This window comes from Microtus pennsylvanicus, chromosome 12, assembly GCF_037038515.1.
Source record: "Microtus pennsylvanicus isolate mMicPen1 chromosome 12, mMicPen1.hap1, whole genome shotgun sequence".
Classification (NCBI taxonomy): Eukaryota; Metazoa; Chordata; class Mammalia; order Rodentia; family Cricetidae; genus Microtus; species Microtus pennsylvanicus.
The window spans coordinates 90,939,533-90,964,488 of NC_134590.1; the positions used below are offsets into that span (position 1 = coordinate 90,939,533).

The following is a 24,956-nucleotide window of genomic DNA, read 5'->3' on the forward strand; positions in this document are numbered from 1 at the left end:
TGTATTTGAAAACAATCACAACTATGAACTTTGTTGCAATTAGAGGCCCTCTAGGTTCTCCACAATGATACTGAGTATGCTCACAAGGGGTTCCCATTGTCAAGTCTTCAAACAAGCAACTTGAAAGGAAAAAAATAAACTCAGCAAACTACCATTTAATTGTTTTAATGTTTCTTCACAAATGGTGAAAATACTAGAGTACAGACAGTAATACTCATGATGTTGTGGCCAACATCATAAATATGGGATTATGAATGTAAAACATTTTCTGGGTTCAGAGAATAAATCTGGTCATCCATGCAGCTCTGCAGGTATCTCTAGTAGGGCCGGTCTCTAAGTTCCTGACTGTTTTCGTCTTTATCCTTTTATGCAGATCCTTCAGGGCCTCCAGGACCACCTCTTTCTCATTCCATCTGTTCCATCAATGGTCCTGGAGGAGCCCCAGGACCACGTCGTATTCCTCCACCAAAGCCACCTCGGTCCAAGCTACGGATATCTCTGAAGCCACCTCTGCCTCCTCGGGACATTTCTGCAGGACCAACAGGGTCCATAAGTCTGCCTCAACCTCGCTGCATGCCACCAGGGCAGCCTCACCAGGTGAAAACAGAGAGCCACCTTGTGAAGGTTATTCTCTGTCCACCTCCCACACCCCCACACACATATAAAGCTGAGCAGTTCCCCTTTTAAGATTCTCAAACTCTCGGCTTTGAATCAAACAGAAAGGAAGCAGAGGTTAACCGATAGCAGTGGATATAGTGATAAAATTTCCCTGAGCAAAGAAATATTTGGAGACTATAAATCAAGACCCTGGCATGAACAGATAAGTTTTTCTAAAGTGGATAAAAATCAGTGACATTTTTAATGAAAACTAAGATCTCAAAATTTCCTTAAAGGTTGAAGAGACCAAGCCGGAAGGATTTCTTCCTGCAAATTATGACAATGGCGTTGTGCCTCAGCCTACCGCCGACACTGAATTACATTCATTTCAAGGTACAAGTCACAGAGGTGACACTCTTCAGGATTCTGAGAAAATTGCACTTCACGACACCACAATGGATCACACACGTTCTTTAGGACTTACACTGGGCATGCAAGGGGGAGACCACATGCTGACCCTAAGCTTGCTCTTGGTAGCCACACAGGTGACACCATGGACCCTCTGCAACATTAGTTTTGACAGTTATTAAACATTTGGAATGTATTTGAAAACAATCACAACTATGAACTTTGTTGCAATTAGAGGCCCTCTAGGTTCTCCACAATGATACTGAGTATGCTCACAAGGGGTTCCCATTGTCAAGTCTTCAAACAAGCAACTTGAAAGGAAAAAAATAAAGTCAGCAAACTACCATTTAATTGTTTTAATGTTTCTTCACAAATGGTGAAAATACTAGAGTACAGACAGTAATACTCATGATGTTGTGGCCAACATCATAAATATGGGATTATGAATGTAAAACATTTTCTGGGTTCAGAGAATAAATCTGGTCATCCATGCAGCTCTGCAGGTATCTCTAGTAGGGCCGGTCTCTAAGTTCCTGACTGTTTTCGTCTTTATCCTTTTATGCAGATCCTTCAGGGCCTCCAGGACCACCTCTTCCTCATTCCATCTGTTCCATCAATGGTCCTGGAGGAGCCCCAGGACCACGTCGTATTCCTCCACCAAAGCCACCTCGGTCCAAGCTACGGATATCTCAGAAGCCACCTCTGCCTCCTCGGGACATTTCTGCAGGACCAACAGGGTCCATAAGTCTGCCTCAACCTCGCTGCATGCCACCAGGGCAGCCTCACCAGGTGAAAACAGAGAGCCACCTTGTGAAGGTTATTCTCTGTCCACCTCTCACCCCCCACGCACACACACACACATATAAAGCTGAGCAGGTCCTCTTTTAAGATTCTCAAACTCTCGGCTTTAATCAAACAGAAAGGAAGCAGAGGTTAACCGATAGCAGTGGATATAGTGATAAAATTTCCCTGAGCAAAGAAATATTTGGGGACTATGAATCAAGACACTGGCATGAACAGATAAGTTCTTCTAAAGTGGATAAAAATCAGTCACATTTTTAATGAAAACTAAGATCTCAAAATTTCCTTAAAGGTTGAAGAGACCAAGCCGGAAGGATTTCTTCCTGCAAATTATGACAATGGCGTTGTGCCTCATCCTACCGCCGACACTGAATTACCTTCATTTCAAGGTACAAGTCACAGCGTTGACACTCATCAGGATTATGAGAAAATTACACTTCACGACACCACAATGGATCACACACGTTCTTTAGGACTTACACTGGGCATGCAAGGGGGAAACCACATGCTGATGCTAATTTGCTTTGGTAGCCACACTGGTGACACCATGGACCCTCTGCAACATTAGTTTTGACAGTTATTAAACATTTGGAATGTATTTGAAAACAATCACAACTATGAACTTTGTTGCAATTAGAGGCCCTCTAGGTTCTCCACAATGATACTGAGTATGCTGACAAGGGGTTCCCATTGTCAAGTCTTCAAAAAAGCAACTTGAAGGAAAAAAAAAACCAGCAAACTACCATTTAATTGTTTTAATGTTTCTTCACAAATGGTGAAAATACTAGAGTACAGACAGTAATACTCATGATGTTGTGGCCAACATAATAAATATGGGATTATGAATGTAAAACATTTTCTGGGTTCAGAGAATAAATCTGGTCATCCATGCAGCTCTGCAGGTTTCTCTTGTAGGGCCGGTCTCTAAGTTCCTGACTGTTTTCGTCTTTATCCTTTTATGCAGATCCTTCAGGGCCTCCAGGACCACCTCTTCCTCATTCCATCTGTTCCATCAATGGTCCTGGAGGAGCCCCAGGACCACGTCGTATTCCTCCACCAAAGCCACCTCGGTCCAAGCTACGGATATCTCTGAAGCCACCTCTACTTCCACCTCTGCCTCCTCGGGACATTTCTGCAGGACCAACAGGGTCCATAAGTCTGCCTCAACCTCGCTGCATGCCACCAGAGCAGCCTCAACTAGTGAAAACAGAGAGCCACCTTGTGAAGGTTATTCTCTGTCCACCTCCCACACCCCACGCACACATATAAAGCTGAGCAGGTCCTCTTTTAAGATTCTCAAACTCTCGGCTTTAATCAAACAGAAAGGAAGCAGAGGTTAACCGATAGCAGTGGATATAGTGATAAAATTTCCCTGAGCAAAGAAATATTTGGGGACTATGAATCAAGACCCTGGCATGAACAGATAAGTTCTTCTAACGTTGATAAAAATCAGTGACATTTTTAATGAAAACTAAGATCTCAAAATTTCCTTAAAGGTTGAAGAGACCAAGCCGGAAGGATTTCTTCCTGCAAATTATGACAATGGCGTTGTGCCTCATCCTACCGCCGACACTGAATTACCTTCATTTCAAGGTACAAGTCACAGCGTTGACACTCTTCAGGATTATGAGAAAATTACATTTCACCACACCACAATGGATCACACACGTTCTTTAGGACTTACACTGGGCATGCAAGGGGGAGACCACATGCTGACCCTAAGCTTGCTCTTGGTAGCCACACTGGTGACACCATGGACCCTCTGCAACATTAGTTTTGACAGTTAATGAACATTTGGAATGTATTTGAAAACAATCACAACTATGAACTTTGTTGCAATTAGAGGCCCTCTAGGTTCTCCACAATGATACTGAGTATGCTCACAAGGGGTTCCCATTGTCAAGTCTTCAAACAAGCAACTTGAAAGGAAAAAAATAAAGTCAGCAAACTACCATTTAATTGTTTTAATGTTTCTTCACAAATGGTGAAAATACTAGAGTACAGACAGTAATACTCATGATGTTGTGGCCAACATCATAAATATGGGATTATGAATGTAAAACATTTTCTGGGTTCAGAGAATAAATCTGGTCATCCATGCAGCTCTGCAGGTATCTCTAGTAGGGCCGGTCTCTAAGTTCCTGACTGTTTTCGTCTTTATCCTTTTATGCAGATCCTTCAGGGCCTCCAGGACCACCTCTTCCTCATTCCATCTGTTCCATCAATGGTCCTGGAGGAGCCCCAGGACCACGTCGTATTCCTCCACCAAAGCCACCTCGGTCCAAGCTACGGATATCTCAGAAGCCACCTCTGCCTCCTCGGGACATTTCTGCAGGACCAACAGGGTCCATAAGTCTGCCTCAACCTCGCTGCATGCCACCAGGGCAGCCTCACCAGGTGAAAACAGAGAGCCACCTTGTGAAGGTTATTCTCTGTCCACCTCCCACACCCCCCCACACACATATAAAGCTGAGCAGTTCCCCTTTTAAGATTCTCAAACTCTCGGCTTTGAATCAAACAGAAAGGAAGCAGAGGTTAACCGATAGCAGTGGATATAGTGATAAAATTTCCCTGAGCAAAGAAATATTTGGGGAATATAAATCAAGACCCTGGCATGAACAGATTAGTTCTTCTAAAGTGGATAAAAATCAGTGACATTTTTAATGAAAACTAAGATCTCAAAATTTCCTTAAAGGTTGAAGAGACCAAGCCGGAAGGATTTCTTCCTGCAAATTATGACAATGGCGTTGTGCCTCAGCCTACCGCCGACACTGAATTACATTCATTTCAAGGTACAAGTCACAGAGGTGACACTCTTCAGGATTCTGAGAAAATTGCACTTCACGACACCACAATGGATCACACACGTTCTTTAGGATTTACACTGGGCATGCAAGGGGAGACCACATGCTGACCCTAAGCTTGCTCTTGGTAGCCACACTGGTGACACCATGGACCCTCTGCAACATTAGTTTTGACAGTTATTAAACATTTGGAATGTATTTGAAAACAATCACAACTATGAACTTTGTTGCAATTAGAGGCCCTCTAGGTTCTCCACAATGATACTGAGTATGCTCACAAGGGGTTCCCATTGTCAAGTCTTCAAACAAGCAACTTGAAAGGAAAAAAATAAACTCAGCAAACTACCATTTAATTGTTTTAATGTTTCTTCACAAATGGTGAAAATACTAGAGTACAGACAGTAATACTCATGATGTTGTGGCCAACATCATAAATATGGGATTATGAATGTAAAACATTTTCTGGGTTCAGAGAATAAATCTGGTCATCCATGCAGCTCTGCAGGTTTCTCTAGTAGGGCCGGTCTCTAAGTTCCTGACTGTTTTCGTCTTTATCCTTTTATGCAGATCCTTCAGGGCCTCCAGGACCACCTCTTTCTCATTCCATCTGTTCCATCAATGGTCCTGGAGGAGCCCCAGGACCACGTCGTATTCCTCCACCAAAGCCACCTCGGTCCAAGCTACGGATATCTCAGAAGCCACCTCTGCCTCCACCTCTGCCTCCTCGGGACATTTCTGCAGGACCAACAGGGTCCATAAGTCTGCCTCAACCTCGCTGCATGCCACCAGGGCAGCCTCACCAGGTGAAAACAGAGAGCCACCTTGTGAAGGTTATTCTCTGTCCACCTCTCACCCCCCACGCACACACACACACATATAAAGCTGAGCAGGTCCTCTTTTAAGATTCTCAAACTCTCGGCTTTAATCAAACAGAAAGGAAGCAGAGGTTAACCGATAGCAGTGGATATAGTGATAAAATTTCCCTGAGCAAAGAAATATTTGGGGACTATGAATCAAGACCCTGGCATGAATAGATAAGTTCTTCTAACGTTGATAAAAATCAGTGACATTTTTAATGAAAACTAAGATCTCAAAATTTCCTTAAAGGTTGAAGAGACCAAGCCGGAAGGATTTCTTCCTGCAAATTATGACAATGGCGTTGTGCCTCATCCTACCGCCGACACTGAATTACCTTCATTTCAAGGTACAAGTCACAGCGTTGACACTCATCAGGATTATGAGAAAATTACACTTCACGACACCACAATGGATCACACACGTTCTTTAGGACTTACACTGGGCATGCAAGGGGGAGACCACATGCTGACCCTGAGCTTGCTCTTGGTAGCCACACTGGTGACACCATGGACCCTCTGCAACATTAGTTTTGACAGTTAATGAACATTTGGAATGTATTTGAAAACAATCACAACTATGAACTTTGTTGCAATTAGAGGCCCTCTAGGTTCTCCACAATGATACTGAGTATGCTCACAAGAGGTTCCCATTGTCAAGTAATCTAACAAGCAACTTGAAAGGGAAAAAAAATCAGAAAACTACCATTTAATTGTTTTAATGTTTCTTCACAAATGATTAAAATACTGAAGTACAGACAGTAATACTCATGATGTTGTGGCCAACATGATAAATATGGAATTATGAATGTAAAACATTTTCTGGGTTCAGAGAATAAATCTGGTCATCCATGCAGCTCTGCAGGTATCTCTAGTAGGGCCGGTCTCTAAGTTCCTCACTGTTTTCGTCTTTATCCTTTTAAACAGATCCTTCAGGGCCTCCAGGTTCACCTCCTCTTCATTCCATCTGTTCCATCAACGGTCCAGGAGGAGCCCCAGGACCACGTCGTATTCCTCCACAAAAACCATCTCGGTCCAAGCTACGGACACCTCAGAAGCCACATCTGTCTCCACCTCTGCCTCCTCGGGACATTTCTGCAGGACCAACAGGGTCCATAAGTCTGCCTCCACCTCGCTGCAGGCCACCAGGACAGCCTCACCAGCTGATAATAGAGATCCACCTTGTGAAGGTTTTTCTCTTCCCTCCCCATACCCCTCCTCCCACACACATAAAGCTGAGCAGGTCACCTTTTAATATTCTCAATATCTGGCATGGAATCAAACAGAAAGGAATCAAAGGTTACACAATATTTGTGGATATAGTGATAAAATTCCCTGAGCTAACAAATATTTGAGGCCTATACATCAAGACCCTGGTGTTAACAGATAAGTTCTTCTAAAGTGAACAAAAATCAGTGACATATGTAATGAAAACTAAGATGTCAAAATTTCCTTAAAGGTTGAAGAGACCAAGCCTGAAGGATTTCTTCCTGCAAATTATGACAATGGCGTTGTGCCCCAGCCTACCGCCGACACTGAATTACCTTCATTTCCAGGTACAAGTCACAGAGGTGACACTCTTCAGGAATCTGAGAAAATTACACTTTACAACACCACAATGGATTACACACGTTCTTTAGGACTTACACTGGGCATGCAAGGGGGAGACCACATGCTGATGATGACCTTGTTCCTGTATGCACATGGTGACACCATGGACCCTCTGCAACATTACTTTTTGACAGACAATAAACATTTGGAATGTTTTTGAAAACAATCACAACCATGAATCTTGTTACAATTTGAGGCTCCCTTGGTAGTCCACAACGATACTGAGTATGCTCACAAGGGGTTCCCATTGCTTATGTCTAAAACAGCCATCTTTAAAAGAAAATAAAAAACTCTGCTCACTAGGATTTAACTTCTTTTAATGTTACTTCAGAAATGGTGAAAATACTAAAGTACAGAGAGTAATAATCATGATGTTGTGGTCAACATTATATATATGGAATTATAAATTTAAAATATTTTCTGGTGCAAAGAAAATAAATCTGGTCATCCATGCAGCTGTTCGGGTCTCTCGAGTACGGCCGGTCTCTTAGTTCCTGACTGTGCTCACCTTATTCCATTTACACAGGCCTTCCAGGATCTCCAGGTCCACCACTTCTTTCTATCATCGGTTCCATCAATGGTCCAGGAAAATCCTCAGGACCATGTCGTATTCCTCAACCAAGTCCACCTCGGTCCAAGCTATGGTCAGCTCAGAAGCCACGTTTCTCTCCACCTCTGCCACCTCAGAACATTTCTCCAGGACCACCACGATCCATAAGGACACCTTTTCATCCCTGCATGGCAACACTGCCGCCTCGGCCACGATCACATCCCGGAGGTTGGAATGGTAGCGGGCAGAAGCCCTCAGGTTTTGGTCCTTACACTGATTGCATTCTGTTCCCAGGTCAAGTTCTGGGTTCCACAGCCCGCCATGGGACACTGCCAATCTCTGGCTCAGTGCTGGACATTTCCTCCTCCACAAGGGGGTCCCTCAGGAGCCCCAGGGTTTTCATGTTGGGAAGCCCCCTCCTCTCCTCCAATGCCTCCCATGGGACCCATGGTTCCTTTGGGACCTCTTGGGCTATTATGACCTCCACAGAGTGGTGGTGGCATCCCTCTGCCCTCATGAGGTGGCATGCCACTCCACTTGCTAATTTTGGAGGCTTCTTTCAGGCAAGAGAAGCTTTAAGTTTTCTTCCTTGAATATCTTTTCCATCAAACCATTCCACAGCAGCCTTGGCTGTTGGCAGATCTTCATAGGCCACTGTGGCGTCACCTTTAGGCTTTCCTGTTTCCTTATCCAAATAGATGTGGATCATGAGTTCTCCAGTTCTCTTGTTCATCTTGACAACCCCACACTGCTTACCGAAGTCTGCCAGATCATCCAGAGTCACATTGCCATTTAAACCTTGCACATAAATTGCACTGTTGTCAGAATCCTCATCAGGATCTATATGAAGGCCTAGATCAGGACCTGGTCCTTCATCCATGGGTCCACCGGGCTTATTGATGCCACCTCGCTCTCTAGAGCCCATTCCACCGCGTCCTCCTCCCCGCCCACCTCTGCTCATGCCTCCATGATTAAATCCCCTTCTTCTCCTCTCCTGGTTATCAGGGCCACTCATGCTCTGGTTCTCTCCTGGTTGGAAAATCCTCCAGACTCCTGCCCCCGACACCATGTGGTGTGGTCCTGTCGGAATGAACTCTGCTCCCCGTAGCTGCTGCTCTGTTGGCTATATTGACTTGGAGCCTGGCTGTAGGATCCAGTCTGAGGGGGGTAACTAGTGGGAGGCTGCTGCCCATAGCTGCTTTGTTGACCATAGCTACTCTGCTGTCCATAGTTGCTAGGTTGCCCATAGATGCTCTGCTGAGATTAACTGCTCTGATCGTTAACTAGTTGGCTGTGAAGAGAAAGATAGGATGTGTAGGATACGATGTGTAGGAGGATAGGGTGGAGGTGCAGGGACTGGCTGCATGGGGTAGCTCCCAGGTGCTTGGGGATATCTGTAATTACTCTGTCCATACCCTAGGCTGGGCTGGTTATAACAAGCTGTGCTAGATTGAGGTTGACTAGTCTCAGTGGGCTCTTTACATCCTGTGGTCTTGCAGGTGCAGCGGCTGCTGGCTGCTGGCTGCTGGCCATAGGCTGGGTAGGCAGGCTGGGTGCCATATGCAGACTGAGCTGCACAAGAGGCTTGGGTTGTGATGACTGGAGCAGTGGTGGTGTCATGAGCACCAGTGCCACATCCTTGAACAGTCTGGCTGTATGCCTGGGGGCAGTTGGAGTGGTATCACCAGTGGGAGGCTGTCCATAAGAAGTCACATATGCAGTCTGCCCGTAGGTGGCAGTGCTCTGAGCTGATATCAGTAGGCTGTCCATAGGTTCCATAGCTTTGTTTCCCATAGGCCTGGGTGGTCTGTGCATCCTTGAGTTGGCTGGGCTGTGTAAGCACTGTAGCCCTGCTGGGCTGCAGCTTGGCTGTAGGTACTGTAATCTGCGGACGCCATTTTCTCTCCTTCCTCCTCGTTCTCTCCCCCTCGACAACATTCTGACCCTGTTCTTGAAACTTGCTTAGAAGAGAACACAAGCGTGATAGCTTCACTACTGATTAGGAATCTGCTCTTGTTCATGTGCCAGGTGACGCTTTCGACCCTCAGAGTGCTAATGAGTATTTCAGCGCTACCAATCCAGCTGAAAACACCCACTATGCAACTCACTCCAAGGTTCTGCCACTTTGGGAAGCAACAATGGCACTGCTGATGTTAACCACCGGAATATGGTTTCTGAGATTTGTATCAACAGTCATGATGTGGGCATTCAACCTAATTTAACATGTGACATGCTTAAAAATGAGTTTAAGAAGGTAAGTCCGACCACAGCAGTGATTTAAAATAGATGATGATTTATGCACTAGAAATCCAATTCTCTTTGGCACCAATACATATCATAAATAAATTTTGTGCTATATATAGGACTCTTTAGCCATTACCTAAAACTAGAAAAAATGCTTATCTTTTCCAATCATATTGAAAATACATCTAACATGAAACTTGTGTTGTCTGAATGGCTAAGCAGAGAAATGTAACTGCTAGATATTAGTTTCTATTTTTCTCTGTCCATAAACTGTGACTTATGTGGATAGCATCATTTTGGAAATAAACACCCCCAAAGAAGCAACATGTGAGAATAAAACCAATGAAATAAGGCTCCACATTGTCACCACTTCTCAAATACAACGACATTCCTTGTGACATGACACTACATAAGATTCTACCGGTGATGCCTCTGTTACTGCTCATCCTGATGCTGCCACCAATGATGTTCTTGATACTACTGATAATTCTTGCTTTTCTTTTTAGTTGCTGCTGAAGCCTATGAGGAGCAATGTCAACAATATAAATTTTCTAAAATATTCCTGAAATTGTCAAAGTTTATTGTTAAATATTTCTTGACACCGCATATACTGATTTCAGTATAGTTTTTTCATTAAAATGTTTTAAAAATATTTTAAACCATTTCTTGGTATTGTACAAACTGTTGACATGATGTCTTGGTGACATGTTTAAGGAGAAAGCTTCTATAATACCTATCAGAGATAGAAAAGATAGTGGCATATCAAATCAGACAGACCACGAACAGATGTTGGCTGAACACCTGACTATGAAAGAAGAAAAAGGAGAGGCAGAGGGAGAGAGACAGAGGAGGAGACACAGAAAGAGGGAGAGGAACACAGAGAGATAGGTTTAGAAAGAAAATGAGAAGCTGGGGTAGGGATTCTTCTGAACTAGAGGAAGGTTAGGGGAGGGCAGGAGGGTAGAAGATCTAGAACACTAGCATGGACTTTGAACTGTACAGCAGGTACTTGTGCTACTGAAGGAGCCTGGAGGCCGGTCTGTACCTTATGATGGTAATAGACACCACAGGCAGCCAATATTCCCTACTTTCAGTGATAAGAGAAATGACACCTTTGGGTAGAGGAACTAGCTTCACAAGTTTTTAAGGAATGTTGGCTTTTATCTATCCTCCAAAAATCCTCCAAAGTCCAGGTTGAGCCCGTTTCTGGGTATCTGAGACTGCCATTACAGTTTTGGGAACTGGAGTTCAATAGTAGGCGTCAATGAATTTTAGTGGATTTACTCTATTGGCCTTAAAATCCAAAGAGTTAAAGTGTGGCTCCTTATGTGAATTTCTTTTTTCCTGTAATTTTATGGCATCCCATCCCCTAGCACACATTAAGTGAGAAAAGTCCCTCACTGAGGGTGGGGCCTTAAGAACCCCTTCCTGTGTGTGATGATCATTGTGTCCTTGACACCATTTTACAGAAACCATCTACAACCTCTGCCTCTCTCTTCCAGAGTAGTCCCTGAGCCTTGGAGGGTGTTGTAGTTCAGATGTCTTGCTGAGGTCTGAGAACTGCACAGTTATGCATTCTCTAAACTTTGGCCAGGTGTGAGTCTATGCATTCACCAGAGCCCATTGACTAAAGAAACGTCTCTCATTAGGGATCACAGTTGCTCGATGCTCACCTTACTAGACCTGGATGGAGGTGGGTGGGCCTTGGACTTCCCACAGGACAGGGAACCCTGATTGTCTTTGGGTGAGGAGGGAGGGGGACTTGATTGGGGAAGGGGGAGGGAAATGGGAGGCGGTGGCGGGGAAGAGAGAGAAATCTTTAATAAATAAATAAATTAATTAATTAACATTAAAAAAGTTGCTTAAATGTATAGGTGTTAGCAAGAGTAGGTAGAAGGCAGCTTGATTCTACGTAAGTTTAACAAAACAATAAAAGAGGGCCTGTTGTGTGGATTTAACACATCAGTGATTAACTCAGGGTCACCAATACTTCATCAGTGTGGCATTAAGGAAAGAAATAAAAGCACTTCCACTGGGATTCATTTCCAGATTTGAATTTTCTACATGTTCCCTGTCTTCCCTTCTTTCTGTTGCATGACTCTAAATCTGTGCCTTTCTGAAGAAGTCTGCCTGTCCCTGTGCTTGTTCTCTTGTCTGAGTCTATGTCTGTCCCTACATCTGTCCTTGTGTGTAAATGTGTGTGTCTGCCCCTTTTGTTGCTCACTCTTTTATTGAATTTCCCCATAAGAATCACCTGGGGAAGGAGTGGGATACTTTACAGAATCATTTGTGGAGTCTTACAAGGGATGAAGGTAATAACTGCAACTGATCCCAACTCACCCAGACAACAAAAAACATTACAAACACCATGTTTGCCCAGTAATGCTGCTGTGTTCAATTGTTTTGGTGGATATTCATTTAAGAATGTTTTCAACCTCTATGTTTGCTGTTTTATACAAATGATACACATTTGTTCTGGATCAGGGGGCACAGAAGAAAATAAGATTACTTTAGTTTAGTTTGTAAAAGGTGGCTATGCAGGAAGACCAAGCAAAGTAGTGGTCATTGTTACATTGTTCTCTTAAAAGTGGGTTAACAATCAGTTTGAGGACACAGTAAGATAGCAGCCTTATATCTTAAATGACCTCAAAGCATATTATGAACTCTGGCTGTGATGTCCAGCAAAGGTTCCAGTCTCTAGAATCAGAGAGATTTCCATATTACATCACCATGGCCTTAGTCATTGGGCTCTGAACCAGGTTTACAGAACCAGCCAAGAGTTCCCTACTGCGTGGTAGACCTAAAATCAAATCACAAAGTTGATTGTTCCTATAAGAGTCAACACACTATCACACGGAGAATATCTTGCCAGGCAAGTTGTCACATGCAGGGTCTACAGATTGGTAGAATCATCGCCAACTTTCCTCATCCAGTAGCTTGCATAAAAGCTTCTAGCACTGTGGAAGCTATCTAGCACAGATGCAACATGACCCTTAAATGTCCTATATCCCAAGTGTATAGTGTGTTCAGAATCATCCACCAATCTAATTCTCGTGTGTAAATGAGGACATTGGTAGCAGCCTGTAATGTTTGACAGGAGCCCCCTTACTTCACAGCTCAGAGGAAACTATCTCACAGTATTGGAACCTTTGTTTAGTCAACTTAATCTTTGGGAGAAACGTTACCCATGCATGCAGGGCTCCTTCATTCGGTTGTTTTACTTAGGCTTCCAAGGATGCAACTCCATTCGTTAGGCTTGGTGTCAAACCACGGTACATGTGTAGAGGTCAAGAGCATCACTTTCTGGATCATACTCTTACCTCTACCATGTGGTTTCCCAACATCAAACTCAACAGCATATGGCTGGCATCAAACACCTTCACATGCTAAACTATTTAACCAGCCCCTCAAATGGTTTTAAAGGACTTCAAATGTAGTATTTTTCCAAAAGGATTTTTTCCTCCATGCTTAATTTTGGTTAACCCTTTCCCCACCATCACACTTCTCCCATCGCTGATGAAAACTTTCCACTTGCAAGGTTTCTTTACCCTTCCACAGTGCATTTCCTCTGCCATCCCACTTCCCTCCAGGCCTGTTCTCCTCTATGATCCATTTCATGCTTTGAGTTTTACAGACACTCGAAATTAACAACATTCATCTGAAAATTCAAAGCTTGGAACCACATGTAAGATAAATAATTCAATTAAAAATGGGGTACAGAACTACACAGGATTCTCAGAAGAATCTCAAATGGCTGTAAGACATTTAAGGAAAGGTTCAACATCCTTAGCCATCAAAGAAATGCAAATCAAAACAACTCTGAGATACCATCTTACACCTGTAAGAATGGCTAAGATCAAACACACTAATGATAGATTATGCTTGAGAGGATGTGGAGTTAGGGGAACACTACTCCATTGATGGTGGAAACACAAACCTGTACAACCACTTTGGAATTCAGTATGGTGGTTTATCAGAAATTTGGGAATCAACATACCTCAAGACCCAACAATACCACTCTTGGGCATATACCCAAAGGATGCTCAACCTTAATATAAGGACATTTGTTCAACTATATTCATAGCAGCATTATTTGTTTATTTCCAAAACCTGGAAAATATCAGATGCCCCTCAACCAAAGAATGGATAAGGAAAATATGGTACATTTACACCATGGATTACTACTCAAGGGTAAAAAGTAACGACATCTTGATATATGGAACTAGAAAAAACCATCCTGAGTGAGGTAAAACAGACTCAGAAAGATGAACATGGTATATACTCATAAGTGGATACTAACTGTAAAGCAAAGGATATTGAGTCTATAGTCCATGATCCCACAGAAGCTAAGTAACAAGGTGAGCCCTAAGAAAAACATACTAGATCCACTTTAGAAAGGGGAAATAGGTAAGATGACCTCACAAAATTGGGAGTATGGGGTGTAGCGAGAAAGGAGAATGGGAGGGAAAGAGGAGGGAAGAATGGAAGCGGGGAGGAGAACTTGAGGGAATGGGATAGTTGAGAAGGAGGAAAGACAAAGATGAGAGCAAGGAAAGGGATATTTTGATTCAGGGAGCCATTATGGGACTAACAAGAAATGTGACACTAGGGAAATTCCCAGGAATCCACAAGATGACCCCAGCTATGACCCTAAGTAATAGAGGAGAGGGTGCCCGATCTGGCCTTGCTTTGTAGTCAGATTGATGAATATCTTAAATGTCATCATAGAACTTTCATCCAACAACTGATGGAAACAGGTGGAGACCCACACCGGAGCACTGGGCTGAGCTCCCAAAGACCAGCTGAAGAGTGTGAGATGTGAGAATATGAACAAAGAGGTCAAGACCATGATGGGTACATCCACTGAAACAGTTCAGCTGAGCTAATGAGAGCTCACCAATTCCAGCCAGACAGGGAAGAAGCCAGCATAGGACCAAGTAGACCCTCTGAATGTGGGTGATAGTTGTATGGCTGGGGCAAACTGTGGGGCCACTGGCAGTGGCACCAGGATTTATCCCTGCTACATTCACTGGCTTTTTGGGAACCCATTCTCTTTGGATGGATTCCTTGCTAAGCCTAGATAGAGTAGGGAGAGGGCCTTGGACCTTCCCCAAAGCATTGTTCCTTACCCACTCTGAGGAGTGGATGGGGTGATGTTTTCACAGTGTAGGTGGAGGGAATGGGAGGAGGGGAGAGAATGGGAACTGAAATTGGTATGTAAAATGAAAATAGGATAGCTTGTCTTTTTTAAAAACAATCTAATTAAATTAAAAAATAAATAAAAGGCAATACAATAAAAGAACAATCCCACTGATTGTACTCTGTCTTATAAACTTCTTGTCTATATTTCTTCAACATCAGATCCAAAAGATTTATAAACCAGACTTTTAACCAGTTTCTATTACAGGTTTCGCAACCCATAGGAATGGAGACAGAGACCTGAAATATCCAGTTACATCCTGACAAAATATAAGGATTGCCCAAGAACCTCAATGGCCCCATTCAACAGGAAGAAGTCTAATGATAATGACACCCCATTTCAAGCCCTTGTTGATTAATTATAAACAAAAAATGGGGGGATGTATAGTAAAAGAGGCTGGTGAAAGAACACCCTAGACCTGAGACCAGAGCCAAGAAAACACACCCTGCCCCTAACCCATTCAGAAATTGAAATCCAACCAATCCCTAAGCATGGAAACCAAACCCAAAGCATGAAATCCAAACAATCTCTGAACTCATTCCAAGCTCGAGAAATGAGATCCTACCCATCCCCACCCTGAAAATCTTCACTTTGGAATGTTTATCCCCTAAGAAACTCTATATAAATCTTTTACCTGTTCAGTTTGGGGCTGCCTTTTTCTATCCTGGCAGAGGAAACCACTCTCCTGTATTCTTCCATCCCCAAAAGTCTCTTGAGTGAGGTTTGTTGTAACAATTTTCTTTCACCAAAACAGGGTAGAGCAGAGATGTAACAACTTTTGCCAGAGCCCAGCAGAGCTGTAAAGGTTCTAGACAGAGCACAGTGGAGGAGGGCGGAGTAGAACTGTAACACTTTGGATGAGAAAACTTTCCCCTTGATGTAGCAGAAATTTTACACTCCAAGGAAGCTGAGCATCGTTGAGCAGAGCTGTGATAATCAGGCTGGGAAACCCTCCCCTGCTAGAGCAAACATCTCTCTAGAGCAAAGAACAGAACTGTGACAACCCTGATGGAGAAACCACTCATGCAGGAACCAAGATGTTATGGAAACCTTTCCTGGAACAAGGACTTTAACACTTTGCTGGGGAGACAGTCCCCCCACACTGGAACAGAGATGTAAGACTTCTGTGGGGATACCTTTCCTTTCAGAGCTGTAGGTATCCCTTGGCTTCCAACTGCCAGGATACATTTCCCTTTAGAGACATAATGCTTACAGGTTTTCCTTGGCTTCTCGCTGCTAGGATACAGTTCCCTCTGAGCTATTGGCATTCTTTGGCTACTGACTACAGGATACCTTTCTGTTCAGCGCTGTAACACAGCATGGATAGGAGTAGGCCTCTTCCTTCATGTGGTTATTTGGTTTCTATAGGTTTTCATTTAAAATTGATAACCTCATTTGAATTTTCACTTCTTTCACACTTTCAACACTTGACAGACATTATTGAAGAATTCTGCTCAAGTCATGAAAAAGTTTCTGGAATTATAAATGGTCATAGTCTCACCATTTTGTAAAGCTCATTCATTTTTGTTGAACAATGATAATTCCCAAAACAATGCAATTTGGTTCCTAGAACTAACATTAGTTGATTTTCTATATTCTTGTCTTCTAACCTCCATAGCTGACCCAGAGGTGGCCTGGCTGCAAGCACATTCTATGGGTACAGCAAGTCAGTCTTCAGCCACACACTGTAGAACCTCTGCCTTCACCTGAGTCCTATCAAGAATCTCCCGAATTCTCCTTAGAGCCTCAATATGCTGCTGCCTGTCACTCTCTAGCATCCATAGTGCTTCTAAAAATCTTTTCTCAAAAAAATGTTTTGCTTTTCAATATTCCTCTGAAATTTTGTCTAGTGTGTTTGTAACTGGGTTGTAGGAATGCTGCTCGTTTGTATGTGTTGATTTTATGTCCTTCTACTTTGCTGAATATCAGCCTTAAGAGATTTTGGGTGGACTTAAGGGTCTCTTGTGTACAGACTCCTGTCATGTGTATATGTACAAGCACTTGACATCTTTTCCCAACTTCCTTTATCTCCCCTTGTCTTAGAGCTCTAAGACTTTAAGCATAATATTGAAGAGTGGAAAGAATGTACACCCCTAGTGTCTTAAAGAGGATGTTTTGATTTTTGCCCATTTAGGATGGTATTGGCAAGCTGTCACATGCAACCTTTTCTAAAAACCTCTTAACCAAAGATGATAGTTCCATTATGGTTTTATTGATCATTTTTTTTTAAATCAGGAAGACGTAGAGACTCTTAACTTGTCCAAATTCTGAGAGAAATGACTATTGAATGCTTGACCCTGAGTAAGGGAATTATATGAAACCCATAAGGCAGGGAACATCATGGGAGAAGAGATAGAAAGAATGCTTGTGGTGGAGGATGGGAAAAAGAGATGTGAACCAGTGTCTTCTGGGCAGGGCATGGCTAATGTACTTAAGAATTCACAACAGCTGTGCTTAATGCACATGATCAGCCACAATATCAACATGACCATCCACATCCCAGCAGGCAGAAGCACTAGCTGGACTCACTGTGTTACAAGAAATAGGATGTGCAGGTAAGAGGAAACACATTGGGTTTGCCCAGAGAAGTTGGAGGATTAGGGTGGACATGATCAATGCATATATCTATGAAACTGACAAAGAGAAAATAACAGGTAAATTTCTCAGAAAGACAACAAATCATTTATTGAGAGCTACTCTATGTCCAATACATGACAGATGTTAGATGAAAATGCCTGAAGCCCCACAACAAAGGACATAGGAGACAGGAAAATGGCAGCACTTGTGCCACTGAAGTGGGACGTGCTCTTTTCAAAACATGTGGAGCTTCACAGCTGTAGAGCACAAAGGAAACTAATTTGGGGCAGTAACTCATGTTTCTCCTTGTTGCATGAAACCCTTGTCATTTGGTCCCATCCAACCATGCTTTGAGTGAACAAGAAAGTTCCTCCACTTGTGAGATATTGAATTTCCATATGCCAGAGAGTGATTAAAAATAGGCTCCTGAAAGCTTCTTAGAATGTCGCTCCATTGTATATTTAAAGGCAAGAAATGATGTTAACCCTGAAAAACACAAAAGTGAATTACCTCTTCATCAATCAAACATGCTGACCCAAAAATTATCCTTAATGTCTTGTCTGCAGGGGCATCAGTCTCACATGTACACAGAGATCAATAGAAACAGACTACAAGCATAAACATTGAAATTTTGTTCATGCTTTTCCTTCTTTGTGATTCCTTGAGTTTAACTAATTATTTGTGTGAGTATCTTTAGGATGGTGGATTGGTGATTTACTAGAACATAGGCAATTTATCAGTGGTACACTACCAAGGAATAGGAAAGTTGTCATGGCTAATTTTATCTGTCAGCTTGAAGCAATCTGGAGTCACCTGGAAAGAGAGGCACAGTGTGGTATTTTCAGATCAGGTTGGCTTATGGATACCTTGACTATATTAACTGAAATCGCCACCTACCATCAGTGGTACTGACCCATGGAAAGGTGTCTCTAAACTGTAAGGGTGGACAGAGTATGCTAAACACTTGCATACATGCTTTAGTTCCTGGCTCTCTGCTCCTGACTGTGGATATAATGTGACCTATTTCACGAGCCTACTGCCATGACGTCCCTAAAGATGAACTATTATCTAGAAGTGAGATAAAATGAACTCTTTCTCCACTGAATTGCTTTCTTCAAGGTCTTCTGTCACAGCCACAGAAAATGAAGCTATGACAGACCCGGATGGCATAGCACTCAATATGCACTAGGTGAATAGAGAAGTCACAGTGTGAAGTGAAGGTAAAAAATGATACAAAATCCACTTAATACAGCAAATAGAGTGTGTGTGTACATATATGGGTAAGCGTGTATTCGCTCTGTCCTTATTAGTGTATTGAACAAAACAATGTGTTTCTCTGCCATGGTTTTATTCACGCATATCCTGTACTTTGATCACAATGTGCCTGTTCTCTGTATTCACAGTCTCTACTCCCATTGATTATCGATTCCTCCCAAATGGTTATAGTTTTAATTTTGTGTCACTTAATAACATGAATTCCATGTATGACAGATAGCGTGTGATTATTTGTACTTCTTTTTCTGGATTATTTCACTTAACAGAATGATACCCTATCTAACCATGTTTCAGGAAAATTACCCCATTTCCTTTGGGTGGCAGAATAAAACCCCACTGTGTGCATACCATCTGTGATGGTTAACGTTGACTGTCAACTTGACAGATTCTAGAATCACTTAGGAGACAAATCTCTGTCTGTCCCTGAGAATAACCATCCAGTTTGCATTAACTGAGACTGGAAGGTCCACTCTACATGTGGTAGAACCATTCTATGGGCTTGAGGAGAAACAAGAGAAAGTGGGCCGAACACCACAGTTCACTTCTCAACTTCCTAACTTGGATACCATGTGACCAGTTGCCACATGCTCCTGCTACTATGATTTCTTTTCTATAATGTACTGTACCCTTGAACTGTGACAGAATAAACACTCCCTTCCTTGAGCTCCTTCCGTCACGTATTTTGTTCCAGCAACAAGAAAAAAGTAGCCGAGACACCTTCCGTGACTAATCCACCTATCTGTTACCTTTCAGCAAGGCTGGCCACAAAACCTGAGAATGCAAATTATTACATCCTTTTGAACCAGTAAGAACATCTCCTTGATAGCCTCATAGGTCATTGGCTAGGATGAAATCCTTAACATGTATGTTGTCTTTTCACCTATAGATCTCACCTTGTTTAGTTTGCACAGTTAATAAGTCATAGAGGTGGGTGTAAACCTAGGCAGCCTGCTCTAATATCCCCATCCAACAGTTGTGCCTGAGCACACGTAGCAGTCAGCAGTACTGACACTGTTGAGTTTGCTGAGCAACTGTGCCCCTTCTAGTCAATATCAGTGGGAAACACATAGTCATTCCCTCACCATCTTGGAAATGGGTTGCATAGATGTCAGTAAGATCCCTGAAGTCTGGGAATGGGAGCTGGATTCAGTCTTCCTGGTGATGACTTTCCTATATTCATCCCGTACCTAACAGGGAGACATAACAAAGCAAGGTAAATAAGGCTGGGATTGGGCCAGTCAGTAAGTTTGCTGCACAACATGAGATCTTGGGTTTGGATCTCCAACACCGACATAAAAAAGCTGAGTATGGTGCTCAGCCCTAAACAGGACATTGCATCACCTCACACACCAAGGACAGGGAACAACATGGAAAATAAGGTAAAAAGAATGTAAGAGCTGGAGGAGGGGTGCTGTGAATGCTGTCTTCCAGAAACGACAAGGCTATCACACTCATGGACCCACAGCAGCTGCCAGTGCCTCCACAAGATCAAGCCGGCCACATCATAACATGGATTGGGAAAAAGACCTCCAGGCCCCTCCCTTTACTGAGAAATGATTGCCAGTTGATCATTTCTGAGACAGAGAAAATTTTCCTTCTCTGGGGATATGCTCCAATGGGTGTCCCCACACCATGCATATATGGAAAACACTAACTAGACCTCGTAGGGTTTTTCAAGTCGTGAAACATGAAGTTGGTTGAGTAACATGTTCAAAAGAATATGTAGGAATCTGGGGGAAGAATTGGAGTGGATATGAACCCAGTTTATTGTATGCTTGTATAAAATTGTCAAAAATAGAGAAAATTCAGAGGGGAATGAAGATGGTTTCACACTTCAGCAATCAGGAGGCAGAGACAGAAGGATGCTTGCTGGACTTTGACTGACAATCTAGCTCAACTGATGCTCCAGGTTCAGCAAGAGATCTTGTCTCAAAGGACAAGCTAGAAGAGCTAGAGAGAAGAGACTCGGTGGTTAAGAGTGTGCCTTGTTCTTGCAGAAGGCCCGAGTTTGGTTGTAAACACCTATGACAGGAGGCTCACAAACATCCACAACTCCATCTCTAGGTGATCCAGTGCCCCTTCTGGCTGCTGCAGGCACTACACTCATGTGCATAGCTACGATGACAGATTCTTCTGTAAATACCCTCTGCCTTAGGAGACCTTGAACTTTTCCCAAGCCTTACAACTAGGTTAATAATCTACCTTGAAATCATCTAAGACTGTGTGCTCAACCTTCTCTCCTACCATTGCCAAGCTTGCCTAATTCTACCCTGTCTTTAAGAGGACAATGTGGCTAACCTTACTGAGCCTTGGATTGCCCATGTTATCAGTTTGTAAAGTCTAAGCCAAAGACATAGCTTTAATCATTAATTATGTGTTCTCCCCTTTCCTGAGCCTAGAATAGTGTGTGTGTGTGTGTGTGTGGTGTGTTGAGTTGTGTGTGTGTTGTGGTGATCATTTGCTGAGAACAGCAAACAGGTTGAACATAATCTGAAGAAAAACAAATATCCCCTAAATGTGGGGAAAAAACACACAGATACAGGTTGATAAGATCTGCAGTTCTGAGTGCTCTCCTAGGTCAGCTGTGGTCAGTAAAGTAATTACTCCCCTTGTAAAACTCCATGAAAGACTTCTATAAGTAATTCCTTGACCTTTTCTATGCTGTTTTTTGTGCTTTCCAGTAAACACAGAGTGATCCCTTTGTCCCTTTGTTAGACAGAGGCACAACAGATAGACACCACACGCAGGCAATACGGACAGATCCAACATATAGCACAAGTAGGTCAGACAGACCACAGACCACAGACTGAAGACAGACAGGAAGCACACGCAGGGAAGCGGAGAAGTCACCGTTTGGCTTTCTTTTGGTCAAACTTCTCCAAGAGAAGGTCACACACATGTGCATATCAATTTAAATAAAGTACTAGAGGTGAGGGGGAAATGATGGAGAAAGACACCAAATGTCAGTCTCTAGTCTCCAGGAAAACAAGAGCACATGTACGAATACACATGTACAACACACAATTACATACACATATACACAAATGCATACAATACACATGCATACACAACACAGAATTCTAGATAAGAAAGTGGGTCTGCTTCAGACCTAGGAAGTGGATGGTTCTATGCAGAGAGGAAGGTGGAAGTAGACAGCCCCATACCTGGCGGTTGAGCAGACAATGAATGAGGAAGATGAAGGCCCCCTGCAGGCTGTTGATAATGGTGAACAGGTACGCCATGGTGCTTGCCATCCAGTCAATCTGGAAAATGCCCAGCACCCAGGAACAGCCCAAGATGAAGATCTGGGCAACGGCCTTGAAGGTAAGCAACCTGGAAGGTAATGTGAACAGAAGAAATTGTCCTGAAAGCTGGTATGGTCTCCATGGAAACACCTAGCACCGTCTGAGGATGACATCAGCTGGCTCAGCACCATGCTGGGGATGCAGACAGAGTGAAATTTGATGACACAGGATAAATAAATCAAGTCCTATGGGCAACTAAAATGCTATTGTCCAAAGATACACATAGATTCAAAAATTGTGGGTGTATGTATTGAGTAGATTTTAGTTTAGCAGTGAATGGCTATAAGAGCCCATTGTCCAGACCCTTAGACATCATTATATGAAAGGTAAACCCATGGTTACAAAATACAAAGAGTTCCTTCTTCTATTCAGACAAAATTCACCATTTTGAGAACATAAACTGTGATTCTGTGACTTAAGTATAGTCACTCATCATGCGACCATCACTACTATGTTCTTCCAAATCCTTTTATTATCTTAAAAATGAAATGTACACATATAATAAAAGAAACACTGTATATGAGAAGTATATTCTCTTTTTCCCCTCCTAAGGAAGACAATAGCCAAATATTCCTCAATATATAAATGAATATAATAATTATAGGTAAATATAAGGTATATCAGACATGGTATTTATGGCTAATGGCCATACTGTAGAATAAAACAGATAAATGTAGAATAAAGAAAATGAGGCATGGCCATTCAATGCTGCCATAAAGGGGCATGAGGCACTGATAGCTGACAAGTGTGGGCAAATCCTATGAACTTTATAATAAATAAAAATCTAGGCAAATGCCATTTATTAAGTGAATTTATTTAGATATCAAGACTAGATTAGGAGAGACAGATGGGAGAAGAGAGAGACAGAGAACATGTAAAGTCGAAGCTGTTTTGTAAGATAATACGATGGTGACAACAGTGTGAAGGAAAAGAGAAGGAGAGTGAGTGGCCACCTGCTGTGCTGAGCATGCTCCAGGCTCAGGACCAATCGGAATGATTGCTTCATTCACTAATTCTTAAACATTTGTGAGACACTCACCTTCCCCGTACCTCACATTTTCCACATGACTCAGGGGCTCACACTGTCTCCCTAGCCAGAGAAAAAGATTCCAGGCCAGACCATATGACTTCCTGTAACCCTAGCACCCAAGAATCATGGATTTCAGACCTGCTTGTCCTATGGGAGAATCTGCCTCAAAATAGACAGACATTTAAAAATATTAGTGTTTTCTCACATTTCTGTGTGGTGTGTGTGTATCTCTGTGTATGCATATGTGTGGTATGTGTACATGTGTATGTGAATGCATGTATGCATGTGTATGTTCACGTGTGCATGTATGTGGGTAGATGTGCATTTTATATGCATATATGTGCTTTGTGTGGCTGAAAATGCATGTGTGAATGTGCATTGTGTATTTACATTTGAGTGTATGGGTTTTTACATGTGTGCTCATGAGAGTGTGTGCATGTTGTGCATGCATGTATATGTATACTTGGGTGTGGGAGTGTGTTGTGCATGTTTGTATTATTTGTATGTATATGTGCATGTATCCACATTTATATTTGTGGATATGTCCATGTTTGTCTGTGTTTATGTGTGCATTTGTATGTATGCATCTATGAGTTCATGTGTGTAAGAATGTGTGTGCATGTTTGTGTACATCCATGTAGGTGTACATGTGTGTGCATATCTGTGTTGGTTTGAAAGAAAATAGCCCACAATGGTTGTGGCAGTATTGGGAGGTGTGAATTTGTTGGAGTAGATATAGCCTTGTTGGAGGAAGTGTATCAATGTGGGGGTGGGCTTTCAGTTCTCCTATGCTCAAGCTACTTCCAGTGTCACAGTCTACTTCCTGTTGCCTGTGGGATTAATATGTAGTAGCTCCATCTCCAGTGCCATGTCCGCCTGCACACTGCCATGTTCCCCACCATGATGATAATAAACTAAACCTCCGAAACTGAAAGCCACCGCTACTGTGGGACAATGGTCTTGTATTCTATAAAGTTTTGTCACTTGTACTGGTTTAGTAAAATGCTGATTGGACAGGTGCCAGGCAGGAAGTATTGGCAGGAGAATTCTGGGAAGAGGAAAGGCTGGGTCTGCAGTCATCACCTAAATGCAGAGGAAGCAAGATGAGAATGTCTCACTGACATAAAGGTACCAAACCACATGGCTAACACAGACAAAATTATGGATTAATTTAAGATGTAAGAGTTAGTTAGTTAGTAAGAAGCTTGAGCTAATAGGACAACCAGTTTATTATTAATGTAGACTTTTGTGTGTGTTTCTTTGGAACTAAACAGCTGAAGGAACAGGTGGGACAGAAACCTCTCAACACGCCACCTCAAATGTTTTCCTTTATAAGAGTTACTGTTGTCATGGTGTTTCTACACAGCCCTAATACAATGCCCATATTTTCATGTGTATCTGTATGAGCATGTATGTGTGTGTGCATTATGCATATATATCCATGTTTTATGTGCATGCATTGTGCATGTATGTCCATGTTTTCATGTGCATGTGCTCACACTGAATGTGTTGACAATCTATAGAAGGTTTGGTGTTCCCAGCAATTGTGGCGATGCTTATTACCTACCTAAAGAAAAACATATTACTATACTTTCCCTACAGATGAAGAAACTGAGCTTTGTGAAGGTCATGTAACCAATGTAATGTCACACAAATCATAAATGGCATCAATGGAATAGGCAGTTTGACACCTGGACTCT

At 42.6% G+C, this 24,956-nt stretch overlaps 1 protein-coding gene and 1 pseudogene across 2 annotated transcripts in view; both read right to left on the reverse strand.

The window, feature by feature from the left end:
- Positions 1–2,645: 2,645 nt before the first annotated feature.
- Positions 2,646–9,659, reverse strand: LOC142832416 (RNA-binding protein EWS-like; annotated as a pseudogene).
- Positions 9,660–17,728: 8,069 nt separating this feature from the next.
- The window catches only part of Adgre1 (adhesion G protein-coupled receptor E1), a 98,956-nt gene continuing 91,728 nt past the window's right edge, over positions 17,729–24,956 (reverse strand). For both annotated transcript variants that reach the window (XM_075942540.1, XM_075942538.1), the window contains exons 20-22: positions 22,086–22,254; positions 20,004–20,108; positions 17,729–18,132 (exon numbers count right to left, since the gene is read on the reverse strand). In XM_075942540.1, the coding sequence (XP_075798655.1) occupies positions 18,127–18,132; positions 20,004–20,108; positions 22,086–22,254 (280 nt within the window). In that variant the 3' untranslated portion in view covers positions 17,729–18,126. The remainder of the gene's footprint in view (positions 18,133–20,003; positions 20,109–22,085; positions 22,255–24,956) is intronic.